Raw genomic sequence first — 14,992 nt, forward strand, 5'->3', positions numbered from 1 at the left:
TAACTGCCTAAGTCCACTATTTTATTATAGGTTTCAAAATGGTAATATTCTAATTCTGTCATTCCTTCTTATTAGCTAGAATTTTTCTATGATGGTCTTTATCTTAGTAACTATTTATTATTACCTTGAAAGCTATTTTTACTGAATAAATTATTCTTTCTCTTTATCAGTTTTTAAAATGAATCAGTTCCCTAAGCATCAATAAAGTCTATTTTAATGGCTTTCCACTGAATCAGAAACTTGGTATGGTTTGTTTTAGTTTTAATCCACACAGTTAAAACCATTATTACTGTTAAGGGTATATCTAAAACTTAAGGCTTTGTAGGTGGGGAGATTTAAAGTCACCTAATCAGCCACTTATGCACTGAACCAAAACTATGCAACAGAAATGCTCATTTCTGCCAGATAAGTCCCACGAGTACAGCTGAGATTTTTCAAAATTATTTTCTAGTTCAAAATTCAGTCTTATTTAAACTTCTGTAGCAGTGCTTTTCAACTGATTGTCATTTGCTTTGATCATAGGAATTTGTTGACATATTTAGAATATAGATTTTATATTTAGACTTGGAAAGAATTACATTGATATGGGTCAGACTTCTTGGATATAAACTCTCTTTGTTTTATTGTGTATAGTGTATTTGCATAAAAACAAGATCCTTTTTTTTTTTTGTCCTTATAGATTATTCATCTACTCTAGAGGTTGACATTTACTTGATACCCTAATCTGGTATTTCGATGTCTCAATCCTCTTTTCTACATTAATTGAGAGGATGACATGGATGAAAAATAAGCAATAGGAACTGATGAATCCCCCAGGACCAGTTATCCTGTTTTCATGCAAATATCTCCACTGATAAAGATGATGGAAAGGAAAAAGATGCAAAAAATATTTGTCCTTAAAACATGATTGTCACTTCCCTAGAGCATTGTTAAATGTTAGTATAGAAATAATGTGAACCTTCTTGGGCTGATAATAACTAGATTGTGTCTTTTGAAAGACAAACCCTGCCCTTTGATTTGGTACATGATTATGTCTCATAACCCTTTTGGTGTGCAGATTTGGGAGTGCAATAATTTTTTGTATAGGGACCTCTTGGCTTGATTTGGGCAGTTAATTTATATGAAATTCTCATGATATATATAGAAATATAAAAAATTGTAAACTGCCTTACCATATAAAGAATTCCATTTCTGTTACTTTCATTTGAGTTCAGTGTCCTTTCTGTTTTGTACTGGAACTGTTGTAGTCACTTCTTATTGGTCTGCCTGCCTCTCAACTACCTTATCCCAGTCTCTCTTGTTTGCCACTACCAGATTAATTTTTCTGAAGTATCATTTCTTTGGTTTGTCCTTTGCTCACAAGTCATTAACAGTACTTCATTACCCACATGATAAAATTCAGATTCCTTTGCATGGCATTCAAAATCCTCTATACCAAGCATCTCAAACACAGGGCCCGTGGGCCACATGTGCCACACAATGAATATTTTTGTGGCCCAGCCAATATAATGGTATGTAAGAAACGTTTTAATAAAAATTTCGTAACTTAATTTTTACAATATTCTGTTATACATAATCTATATATGTAAAAGGCTAATATGCTAAGTGTCCGTCAGGGTAACGACATCATGTAGCAATGCCCAGCTTCCTCTCCCTAGCGACTAGTCTCCTTGCAGTTTCTTCAGCCCAGGAACACGACTTGCTTTATAGCCAGGTGGAAATACTTTACACTTTAACCAAATGTCTGTGAAGTGTTTTCCTGTGCCTCATCTCATTTGATCCTCACAGAAGTCCCGGAGTAGGTAGATAGGAGACTCGGTGGAATCCTATTTTCTTTTCATTAGCCGGAAAACGGAGATTTAGAAGCTTAGAAACTTGACCTGACTGAAAAGAAGTAAGAAATGGTGGACCTTGAAAATGACTTCAGGTTTTCTCACTGCGCAGAATATAGTCAAACACTGCTGCAGTTAAATATTTTACCCTTTGTTCTCCCTGTGCAATCTACAATAATAATCTGCTTCGTGTTGATATTTACTGCTGTATTGCTGACAATTACCTGAAAGAGAAGTTGAGGTGCTTCACTGGGCTGGAAAAAGTTCAGCTAAAGCAGAAAGTAGGTCTAATTAAGCAAGTTTATCCTATATATATAAAAGGCTATGTTGACTCACGCATGCATGATACATATAAAGCTCTTGCTGGTACCAATTGCACATGTGTGTTTCGATCTATCTGTCATTGTCGATCGTAAATTTGGTTGACACTTATATTATAGAGAAAGAGTGAATAGTGATATTAAAATATTTCTTCTAATTAATTTCCTTTCAATGTGCACAAATTCGTGCACCAGGCCACTAGTTATTAATAACGAACTACAATGTTCGTTGATGACTGGTTACTATAATCATGTTGTATTCATTTCCCTTATGCCCCTTACGCACAGGCGCACCATTTCTCTCTACTAATACTAGCAGCGAATATTTTAGCAGCTGACTGCCACGTCATTAGTCTTGTACTGACTTGCTTGGTGTACGCAACAGGAAATATTTCGCTTTCAGAGAACAAGAAAAATAGGTTTATTTGTGTTATGCTTATTAATTTGTGCAGTTATTCAGTGTCTGGCAAGTTAATGTTCAAGAAAAAATATTAATTTTTATTAAAATGTTCTATTATTTTATGTTAATAATTACTCATTTATTCCAGCCCTTCATATTGAGCATGTCTCTATCGAAGTAAACCTACGTTTCTATGAAAATTGAAGCTTTTGCTTTTTTGTGGTCCACATAAACTTAAACCTTGTTTATTTGACCCGTATTAGCCTTTGAGTTTGACATGCTTTCTCTATACTCTGGCCCTAGCCTAATCACTAGCCTACCAAAATACCATGCACTGTTCCCATTTGAAATACTCACTCTATCCAGAACACTTTCCCATCCTCTTAATTCTGTTCATGCTATTTTTTTTTCTCAGAAAGTTCTCCCTGACCTAGTTCTAGTATTATAACTTTTATTCATCCTTCATTATTCTGCCCAGTATTTATCTCTTTCATACCTGATATGAAAAGTGAACTCTTTTAGTCTCCCAAATTACTCAAGAGCACTTTATTTTGTATGGCACTTTTACCATTTTGGGAAATTTTTGGTATGTCTTATCTCTTGGATTGATTATAACTATATAATAAGAATCATATTTTTGGGCTGTCTTTGTAACCCATAGAGTACCTGGTTTATAGTAAGTGTGCAATGCATATTTTTTGATTGAAGAATGATCAACTGCAGATGCCTTCAAATGAAATGACAGAGTTTTTCTAATGAAATTCATTGACTTAAAACTGAAAAGGTAGAAATTTCTAGAAATTATTCTATTTCTGGATGATTTTTTTGTGTTTTAGTGATGAGAAAAGTAAGAAGGCCTTGTAATATCTGGAATTTTTCCTCTATGACAGTGGATGATCAACCACACATAGTAAAGATAGTGTGAAACTTGTTGATAATGGTTTGATTCTAACTTATGCCTGAACCCTACTCCATCGTGATCATGACCTGGGCATAATCCTGACTTAGTCTTGTAAGTTGCAACATTATATAGCTTGCTTTATTCCTAAGACCCATTGAACTATTGTGAATCTTATTGAATACCTGATTCTCTGCCGTTTTTTACTCTTAAGAACCCGCCCCCCCCCCCCCAATCCCTTAAGCTATAAACATTTTAGTAGTCATGCAGGTTACCTATTTACTGGCTATCTTGAAAATATTTTAAAATAGAATGACAGTAGATCATGTCATTTGAAACTTAGGCTAAAGCTTGGGGCTCTGGTGCATGGTGTTTTTTGTTGTTTTTTGTTTTTAATTGAGATATAATTTATATACTCTACAATTCACTTTTTAAAATAATATATTTTTATTGATTTCAGAGAGGAAGGGAGAAGGAGAGAGAGAAACATCAATGATGAGAGAGACTCATTGATTGGCTGCTTCCTGCATGCCCCACACAGGGGATCGAGCCCCAAACCCAAGTTTGTGCCCTGACCAGGAATTGAATCTTGACCTCATGGTTCCTAGGTTGTTACTCAACCACTGGGCCAAACCGGCCAGGCTACAGTTTACTTTTTTATAGTGTGTAATTCAATGATTTTTATATATTCAGAGTTCTTGCAACACAATCAGTTTTAGAACCTTTTTATCACTACCAAAAGAAACTACCCATTAGCAGTCACTCCCCATTTCCTTCCACCCCTAAACTCAATAGGCATAAAAGCAGGACTAATAAATGAATTGAATAAAGTGCAGAATATAATATGCATGTACAGAAAACAATCGTATTTCTCTACAGTAGCTAATCTGTCTGTATGAATTTGCCTAGCCTGAACATTTCATATAAATGGAATCATACAAAATGTGGTCTTTTGTGACTAGTTTCTTTCACTTAACAGCGTTTTTAGTATTCTTCTATGTTGTAGCATGTATCAGTACTTTATTTCTTTTTTGGCTGCAGAATGTTTTATTGTATAAATACAGTTATTCACTAGTTATCCACATTATATTTATCTGCCAGTTGATGGACATTTGAGTTATTTTCACTATTTGGCTGATGTGAATAATGCTACTATGAACTTCACGTTCAAGTTTTTATGTGGGTCTATCTTTTCATTCTGTTGAATTTTATAACTAGGAGTGGAATTTCTGGGTCATATGGTAACTCTACCTCTGACCTTTGAGGAACTGTCAGACTATTTAAAATACTGGGTGTACCAGCATGTACGAGGGTTCCAATTTCTTCATATCCTTGCCAATACTTGTTATTTTTTGTTTAAGAAAGTTATTATCATATCCATCTTAATGGATGTGAAGTGGTAGCTCGTGATTTGGAATTACATTTGCCTAAAACTAATGATATCGCACATGTTTTCATTTGCTTATTGGCCAATTGTATGTCTTCTTGGAAAACTATTCAGATCCTTTGTCTACTTTTTTTTTTTTTTAATCCTCGCCAGAGGGTATTTTTTCCTTTGATTTTAGAGATAGTAGAGGGAGTGAGGGAGGGAGAGAAATATCCATGTGAGAGAGACACATCAATTGGTTGCCTCCTGCACGTGCCCCAGTAGGGGCTGGGGATCAAACCTGAACCCAGGTATGTGCCCTTGACCTGGAATCGAACACTCGAACTTTCAATTCTCAGGCCATTGATCTATCCACTGAGCCAAACTGGCTAGGGCAGTACCTCACTATCTTCATCACTGTAGCTTTGTAGCAAGTTTTCAAATTGGGATGTGTGCGTTTTTCAGCTTTGTTTTTTTTTAAGATTGTTTTTGCTCTTCTGGGTCCCTTGAATTTCCATAGGAATTTTAACTTGTCAGTTATTTAAAAGAAATCGGCTGGGATTTTGATAAGGATTGCATTGACTCTCTAGATCACTTTGGGGAGTATTGCCATCTTAATAACATTAAGGTCATTCATTAATGTGGTGTGTCATTCTCTTTACTTATATCTTCTTCAATTTCTTTCAACCATATTTTTTAGTTTTCAAAGTATGTGTAAATTTTGCACTTAATTTATTAATATGTATTCATAAGTCCTGAAAGAAAATCTTGTGTTGATCATTTTTTATTTTGCCGTATGAGGCTAAAATCATGACAGACTGACATGGACAATTGTGAAGTTTAAAAAATGTATTCCTACGTATTTTATTTTTTGATGTATTATAAATGAAATTGTTTTCTTAATTTCATTTTCAGTGTGCTTATTGCTACTGTAGAGAAAAACAATTGTTGTACATGCATTTTATATCCTGCAACTTAACTTACTTATTAATTCTAATTGTGTTTTAGTAGATATACTTAAGATTTTTAATACCCCAAATTAGGTTACCTGCAAATAGAGATAGTTTTACCTCTTTATTTCCAATCTGGATATTTTATTTCATTGTCTTGCCTAATTGCCCTGGTTAGTAAGTTTGGTACAGTGTTGAATAGAAGCAGCAAGAGTGGGCATCTTTGTCTTCTTCCTAATCTTAGGGAAAAGCACTAAGTGTGATGTTTGCGGGTGTTTTGTAGATTCCCTTTGTCAGGTTAAAGAAGTTATGTCTTATTTTTTGTTAGATGTTGTGGTGTTTTGTTTTTAATAATGAAGAGGAATTGAATTGGATACATTTATTCTTGATTACACTTTACCATCTATAATAACAAAAGCATAATATGCTAATTAGACTGGATGTCCTTCCAGACGTCCTTCCAGGCAACCTTTTGGTCGAAGCTGTGGCGGCGGGGACCAAGGCAGAGGTAGCCGCCATGGCAGCGGGGGCCGAGGAGTGGTGGGTGGGGGCCAAGGTAGAGGCAGCCGCTGCAGCGGCGGGGGCCAAGCCCCTTGCATGAATTTCGTGCATCAGGCCTCTAGTATCTTAGAAAACAAATAAAAATATCTATTTAATTTACACTCATTTACTTGGACTGATTTGAAATTACCTTGGTATTATAAAGAAAAGATTACCTAAGAAGTTATTAAGTAAATTAGATCACATGAAGTATATTACCATCTAAAGAAGCTTTAAGAAATTTAGCTTATTTTGATATATGCAAGTGCTTCTGCTAATTTATAGTCTAATCCTGTATGTTTGTTTAACAGTTTCAATAGGACTGTTATTTGGCTAAATGTAATCACCATAGTTTTTGAAAGTAAACATTTTATTGTAAACAGATTGAGACTTCCCCATTAAACTTGATACTTCATCCCAGTAATCTACATTGATGAAGTTGTGTGCACCAGAAACTATTTGATACAACTTTCTTTGGTGGTGGTACCACAGAAAAGCTTCTGCTTCAAGCTAGCCTGTGGTATAGTAGACTTCTCTACCCTCTAGGCATGTGATTTTTTTTTAAGTGGCCATTTATGTTTAGAAGTCCAAATAAAATTTTAACAAACACTTAGCTCTTTTAATTTTTTAAATTTTAACCTATGAAGGAGGGCAGGGAGATAATAATTGATACTCTTATACCCTGAATATTCTTCACTGTGACTTGACATCACAATTATTTATCTGGCTTACTTTATAAGGTCTGTTCAGTCCTACCTTTGTCTATAATAGTTAAAAGTTAAATTAACTCACTTGTCTGATTGAAGAGAAAAATCATCTAGCCTTCAACCTCTAGATGGCAGCATGTGTCTTATTATCTTACTACTTTTTCCTCTACACATTGTCTCCTGAACTGTGTTTCTGATTTTGGTAAAAAGTTCTTGTAACTTTACCAGACTACTTGCCTGACTTTGTTGATGCTTTGCTTGATTTTTAGCTTTTTTTTTTCTTTTCATTTCTCCATTGTTTTATCCCCCAAACAATTCCTTTCTTAAGCAATGTATATTTTTTACTTTTTAATTTAATTTATTGGGGTGACATCTATCTATATATATATATAAAAGGCCAATATGCAAAGTGTCCCCTCGGGAGTTCGACCAGGAGACCGGGAATTCAATTGCTCACTATGACGTGCGCTGACCACCAGGGGGCGGCACGTAATGAGGGAAGGAAGGCCCTGGCCAGCAGCCAGAAGGCCCCAATCAGCCCTGATTGCCAGCCAGGCCTAGGGACCCTACCCATGCACAAATTTCGTGCACTGGGCCTCTAGTTGGTTAATAAAATTATATAAGTTTCAGGTATACAATTCTATAATACATCATCTGTGTATTATATGTTCATCACCCAAAGTCAAGTCTCCTTCCTCTCTCCTTTATCCTCTTCTACCTCCTCCTGCCCTTTCCCTCTAGTAATCATCAAACTGTTGTCTGTGTCTATGAGGTGTTTTGATTGCTGTTACTGTTTTCTTAATCCCTTCACCTTTTTGACCCAGTCCCCCAAGCTCCCTCCCCTCTAACAGCTGTCAGTCTGTTTTCTGTATCTATAAGTCTGTTTCTATTTGTTTGTTCATTAGATTCCACATGTAAGTGAAATCATATGGTATTTGTCTTCTCTAACTGGCTTATGTCACTTAGCATAATATTCTCCAGGTCCATCCATGCTGTCACAAAGGATAAGATTTCCTTTTTGATGACTGAGTGGTATTCCATTGTGTAAATGTACCACAGCTTTTTTATTCATTCATCTAATGATAGACACTTGGGCTACTTCTAAATCTTGGGTATTGTAACTATGCTACATAGGGATGTATATATTCTTTCTTTACTTATTTTTATATGTATTATTTTGAATTAGTGTTAGCTAAAATTGATAAAAGAAACTTGAACTCAATACCTCAAGAAGAATTTAATTGTTTCAAAATAAAGCTTTTATCTACTTAGCCATTTTGAGTGATGAGATAGTAGCAAAAGAATGAAGCAACTATTTGAATGCCTGCTTCCTGCAAGGCTCTGTAGCAGCTATGAAGATGAATAAGACATAAATTACTGCCCTTGTGCAGATTAAAATCTAGCAGGAAAGAGATAAGACAATTAAGTAAATGATTCTTTATAGAAGGTGGAGGAGATAAACTCTATAAGAGCCCAAAGAACTGGGGATAGGGGAGAAGGGGGCAATTACATTAGATTGCTTTAGGAATGGCAGATAAGTTTCATTTTGTATGTCAACATGGATTGATGAGTAAAGATTGCCTAGGTCTGTTTAATTGAGGGATTTTGAGAAGGGGCCTGGATTCAGAAATCAATTAGTGTTGTCTGCTATGAACAAGGGAAAGATATGGGTGTGGTGGTATTTGCTATTTCTGGATCATTGAGCATAGACCTTAGAGAACACATAGGATCTGGATAGGTGGAAGTGAGAAGGGACCACATTCTAGGTGGAATGAGTATGAAAGCAGAGTTTGAAACAACTGCTATGCTCAAGGAACAGTGTGAATGATCTAATCTGGTCCTTAAGGAGCCCAGGTTATATTAAGGGTCATAAGGACTAAGACTAGGAGCGAGATAGGTGCCAGATTAAGGAGGGCCCTGAACTTGGCGGGGAGGGGCAGGTGTGAAGGGTTAGATTCATAGATAATAGGGAGCATGTGCAATGTCTTTTGAATGTCTTACTGACTATAACATTAACTATATGTTCACTATATGGCTTGTGAGACACTTTACCAAGAGACTTTACTACAAATCTGTTTATTGTAAAGATAAAGAAGAAAGTAAATAAAACCTAGCATTACGACTAAGAGATAACTACTATTAACATTGGATGTGTTTCCTGACCCTCCATTTTTCCTTTATATATGAATGTGTGCTTACATTTCTATGTGAGCCCATGCATATGCACAGACATGCTTTTTAACATTACTGAGACTAAAGTCTATGTATGTAATTTTAGCCTGTAGATACTTTTTTTTTCATTTATTCTTTTTCTGCATCATTAAAAATTCTATCTCTGAAGATTTTTGAGTAGGGAAGTCACGTACCTTTAGGAGGCATTAGTGCATAGGATGGGAGGGAATGGTAGAGACCGAGGCTGGAAGCTATTGTGGGAATTCAGCGAGAAGAATTGAGGGCTTGAATGAATGATGGCAGTGTGAATAGAAAGAAGTGCACTGACAGTAGATGTTTCAGGTATATCATTTTCTGGATAGGTCTTAGGGAGTAAGCTGAAATTAAGAGTTTTTACCCTTATGTTTAGAGCCTGGTTAATGACAGGGAAGTCAGAAGGAAAAGAGGGATTTGCTTAAAGAATAAAAATCACCTAATTCTCTTAGTATAGTACATGTTCCTTAGTAGGCAGGCACCTTAATTTTCATAGAAATAAGTAAAATCCGTTAGTATAGGTTGGTGTAATTAACAGCATTAAAGCAATGCTCTTTTCATGTTTAGTCATATCATCTAGGCAACAGGTAATGTTTTAGGTAGTTATTTTTTTCTCAGGGAAATGAATTTGTGAAACAAAATATCCATAACTTCAGAAGTAGATTTGTAGAGTCTCTATACTCTTTGGTAGATTATTAAGCCTCTAAGTTGAATGAATTACTTTAGTATAGTTTTCTTACATAGTAGTACTTTTTCATTCAATTACCTACCTGTAGCTATTCAGAAAATTGTTATGGCCTTTGTATATAGTTACCGACCAAATCTTTGTTAACTGGAAAAAAATAATTTGGAAGTTTAAATTTGAAGTAACAGTAATTGCCCTAAAATATTTGCTGTTGATGCACCTTTTAATTAACCCCTCTATTTGGGTTATAGCAGCACTAGGGTAAATTCCAAGGAGTGAAGACTACATTTTACATGTAGCTGGAGATTTGTGGGATCTCTCATGGAGAATGAAATATACTGTCAAATTGTCTTCCAGAAAGGCACTACCTAGCCTATATTTTCGCCAACACCAAGTATTATAATTTTTAAAAGTCATTGCCAACTTGATAGGCAAAATATTAATATATTGTTTTAATGTTTGATTATTCACTTGTGACAATGAAACATTTTTTTTAATGTTTCTTGATCATGTCTGGTGACAAGGACTGGAAATTCAAGAAAGTATAGATTTAAATTATTTTAACCTGAAAAACAAAGCTCCAGGGAATGTGATTAAAAAGCAACCTAAAATGACTAGGTCAATTAATAACAATTTGCATTTCTCAAATATCAAATGAAACTTACTTTTGTTTTCTGCATTGCCATACTATTTCACCATAGCCATTAACATGGCATCCTATTTAGGTTGTAATACAGTATAAAATCTAGAATTCCCACTTTGAAGGGATCTAGGTTATTTTTCATAATTAGAAATTGTCAGTTTAGCCTTAAGTATTTTGTTTTTTTAATATATTATAATAATGGGAAATAAAACATGCTATTTCTCATTTTTCCCTTGGTTAACAAATTAGGGTAGACAAAGTCTCAATTTACCATTAAGGCCTATAAGCATTTGTATCTTTTCTCCATTAGTCAAGTTATATGATAAACCCAACATTGCCTCAAAAATGGCTTTATATGCAAAGAGGATTTTACCATAAAATGTTTGCAGTGTTTTATTTCCTTTGCGGGGGAGGGCAAAGATAGAGGAAAGCAGGCATAAATTAATTAAGCAAGGCATAATTAATTTGGATGGAGTTGGGCTCAAAGTAACATTCCTCATAATTCTACAAAATATATGATAGGTCAGATGTACATAGTGCCCTGGCTGGATAGAGTGTCGGCCTGTAGACAAGTGTCCCAGGTTTAATTCTGGTCAAGGGCACATGCCTGGGTTGCGGGCTCAATCCCCAGCAGAGGGTGTGCAGGAGGCAGCCAACCAATGATTCTCTCTCATCATTGATGTTTCTATCTCTCGTTCCCTTTCCCTTCCTCTCTGAAATTGATGAAAAAAAAAATGTACATAGTGAAAAAAGTAAACATTAGGGAATAACCAAGTGAATTATAGTACATCCATACAGTAGAAGACAATATAGCTATTAAAAATCATGTTAAAGCATTAAAGAGCACTTAATGACAAAAATACTCATTATATGAAACGAGAATTGCAATGAAAAAATTTAGAGCACAAATTAGCAATTTCTTTTGTTTTGAGAGCATGGACATAGACAAATTATTGGAAGGAAATAAACCAGTATGTTGCAATGGCTATCTTAAGTGATTTTTTTTCCTTAAAATTTTTCTGAATTTTTCAATTGTCAACAATGAAGACATTCTATTTTGTTGAGTAGGAAAAAACTATCTAAAAGTAAAGAAAAATTTATACCTTTCTAAAAATAAAATTAGTTACTTGAAAGATCTACCTCTTAATTTCCTATGCAGTTAAAATTTTAAACTCTTTTATGAACTGTTTCTAAATAAAAATGACTAGGTCCATTAATAACAATAGATCTTTTAAAGCAGGTAATGAATAGCATGGTGACAGTTAATGACCCTTCGTTTTCCAACCTTAGCATGACCTTCTAGAAGTAGAAATTGGGGGGGGAAAAGGAGTGATAAGCTGATGGGTCAAGGACCAGAGATGATTTTGTTGGTGAAAGAGGCATCTTTTCATCAGCAAACATTGGCCAAGATTTTGTCAAGCTTTATGTTTTCAGCCTTTCTTCCTTGTACTTGGAGAACTGAATTCAGTATTAACTACTCAACAGGAGCAAAGAACCATTTAGAGTATCTGTCAGTCTTAAATGAAACTGCAGCTGTTTGGTTGAGAGGTAAAATGGACCTAATAATTTTTTTTTCCTTTTTGGCTTAGAATATAGTTTTGTTATGACAAAGAGGAGAACCAAATAATTGCAATAGTTGTACATAGGAATTGAGTTTCTTTCCAGGCTTTGGGTATAAGAATGACTGTTTCCGCTCCTAAGAAAATAAATTGGCATTTTCTTATTGCTTGTTTGATTATTTATTAGTTTAGTGGTTTTTAAAAAATATTTATTTTTATTGATTTCAGGGAGAGAAACATAAATGATGAGAGAGAATCATTGACTGGCTGCCTCCTGCATGCCCCCTACTGGGGATCAAGCCTGCAACCCTGGCATGTGTCCTGACCAGGAATTGAATCCTGACCTAGTTCACAGGGTCAACACTCAACCACTGACTTTCACCGGCCAGGCTAGTTTAGTTTTTGGTGCTCTAAAGATTTCAACAAAATCAGGAGTGTTTTTAAGTGTAATGTCAGTTCCTTTTTTTCTTCTTCTTCTTTCCATTGGTCTGTGTTAGAAATATGATCTGGGAGGGTGGTGATTTTGCATGTAATTTATAGAGATGACAAAGCACTTTGATATAGGAACTCTAGAAAAATAATGACTTTTGATATGTAGAAGAGAAGTTTCTCTAACCTTTAAGTCTAAACTAAAAGCTTGGTAAAAGCTACTAATATTTGTTATAACTGAAAAAGATTTGAGAAATATAAAAGTAAAAAAGGATGAAATTTTTAAAGGAAGGACTGTTACATTTGATTGACTCTTATAGGAGAATACATGTACAAATTGACTGGATAATAGTGAAGAAAACCTTTGAGAGGATGGATCTGACAGGGTGAAGTTCTGGATATGGAATGCAAAGAAAAAAAGACCTAAAATGAGACTTCAGATATAGAAATATTCCACTGTTCCATCATTTTTGTTTCTTTAATAACTTTTAAAAATTTAAAGTATCCTCTCTAATAGAGGAGTATATGCAAATTAACTGTAATTCCACGACAAAGATGGCAGCACCCCATAGCCAATAAGGAAGGGAATATGCAAATTTGAGGGTCCGGTGGGCAGCGTGAAAGCCCGGAGCCGGCCGGGGTGGGGCGGGGGCGGGATGCCTTGGCTTGGTCTCCAAAGCCGGGGCCTGTAGGCAGGACATGCAGGCATCCCTGCCCCCGCCCAGGCCACTCCGAGCCTGTGGGGCAGCATGCGCGGAGAGCCTCTGGGGCGGGGAGGCGGGCCGGCAGAGGGTGGCCTGTACTCCCCACATGGCGGCAGTGGCAGCCGTGAGCGCGCCAAGCGGAGCCTGTGGGCCGAGCTGAAGTAGTGCCTGCAGGCCATCAGCACCAAGGAGTGGCTGCGCAAGTCCTGCCTCCTGGCCCAGAAGGTGCATGATCGCAGGGACAGCCACTGTGGCGGGCCAGATGACGTCCTCCTGGCCGCGCCATGGGGGTTTGCAGATCTGCGAAGCCGCAGGCCTCCAGTGTGCACATCCTCTCCTCCCCCCTTGGCGTGTGAACGCCCCCCAGCTCGCTGTCACCCACGCGCGCCTGCAACAGTCCCGGACCAAGGCGCATGCAAGTTCCTCCCTCCGCCCCTCCGCCGCACTTACATCAACCTCAGCACGCCTACATCCCCCACAGGATGTGCGCACGTCCCCTCTGGCATGCTCACGTCCTTTGGAGAGTGTCTGGGTGTTCTGGGTGCCGAAGGTGGGCGCCTGTGAGATGACAGTGAGAGGGCGGAGTGGTGATGCCCTGTTCCCGCAGAGGCCAGTGCAGCGACGAGATCACCTCTGTGGGGCTAATGCAGGTGCTGAGGTGGGAGCAGGTGTGGACAGACACACCTGGTGGGCGAGGGCGGCCCTAGCTGAGATGCCTTCGGTCAGCATTCAAGATTGGGAACCCAGAGGAGGCAAGGAGTTCCGTCCTCTCAGTGAAACGGTGAAACGGATAGTCGGGGCGACTGCAGAGGAGGAATATGCACTTTGGGTGCCGACACCCATGAGCGAAGGCTGCCCTGATTGAGCCTCGCTTGCTTGGGGCCTAGTGCACTCCTGCTGGGCAGCGGGTGACAGGATGTGCTTTTCCGAGTTAATGAGAGAAAACATTGATTCTCCCGCTGCCTGAGAAGGTGGAAAGTGGAGTGGGGAGACATGCGGGGAGTGAGCGAGGTTCCCTGTCTGGGGGTTCCAAATCTGCCATTGGTTCCTTTCACAGCTGACTAGAGATATACAGGGTGTCCCCCAAAAATGTATACACACTTTGAATACCTACTAATTCCAATGGGTTTAAGCATGAAAAGAAGGAAACAACAATGGAGATGTCATCTGTTAAAAGTGCGGGCACAAACCAGCAGTCAGACATTCCCCGAGGGGTCCCAGATTGGAGAGGGTGCAGGCCGGACTGAGGGTCCCCCCTCCCCCCCCCCCCGCCCCGTGCACAAATTTCATGCACTGGGCCTCTAGTAATATATAAAAAGAAAAGTACACAAATTATAATGTATACTTTAATGAATTTTTATAAAATCAATATTCCCATGAAACCACAACCCAGAACAGATTAAGAAATAGAACTTTCCCAATATACAAAGCCTCCTTCATGGCCCTCCTAGACACTACTTGTACTTTCCACAAAGACAAGCACTATTATTACTTATAATATCATTAAAAGTTTTTGCTTTTTAAAATATTTATGTAAATGAATTACAAATTATGTAGTCTTTGTTTTGGGCTTCTTTTGCTCAACATTCAGTTATGACATTTTTCCATGTCATTGTCTTTAGCAGTCATTCCCCCCCTCTCTCTCTCTCTCTCTCTCTCTTCCTCTTCTTCCCCCCTCCCTTTCTCACTCTAAAAATCAATAAAAATATATTTTTTAAAGTGAGTACATTGTAACTAATGTAAAACATCTGAGT

The 14,992-nt window shown here is 37.3% G+C and overlaps 1 protein-coding gene and 1 non-coding gene across 3 annotated transcripts in view; both read left to right on the plus strand.

Annotated features, from left to right (window-relative positions):
• Window positions 1–13,035, plus strand: part of LIN52 (lin-52 DREAM MuvB core complex component) — a 28,129-nt gene extending 15,094 nt beyond the window's left edge. Inside the window, exon 6 of one of the 2 annotated variants that reach the window (XM_014463380.2) lies at window positions 12,855–13,035. In XM_014463380.2, the coding sequence (XP_014318866.1) occupies window positions 12,855–12,856 (2 nt within the window). In that variant the 3' untranslated portion in view covers window positions 12,857–13,035. Of the gene's footprint in view, window positions 1–679; window positions 1,204–12,854 lie in introns of those variants that run through there. The other variant, XM_006097648.3, reaches the window with a different exon arrangement.
• Window positions 5,522–5,649, plus strand: LOC111827719. The gene has a single exon (XR_002831398.1). It is a non-coding gene; the product is annotated as a small nucleolar RNA SNORA69 (small nucleolar RNA).
• Window positions 13,036–14,992: the final 1,957 nt, after the last annotated feature.

Source organism: Myotis lucifugus, unplaced genomic scaffold, assembly GCF_000147115.1.
Source record: "Myotis lucifugus unplaced genomic scaffold, Myoluc2.0 scaffold_207, whole genome shotgun sequence".
NCBI classification, from domain to species: Eukaryota; Metazoa; Chordata; class Mammalia; order Chiroptera; family Vespertilionidae; genus Myotis; species Myotis lucifugus.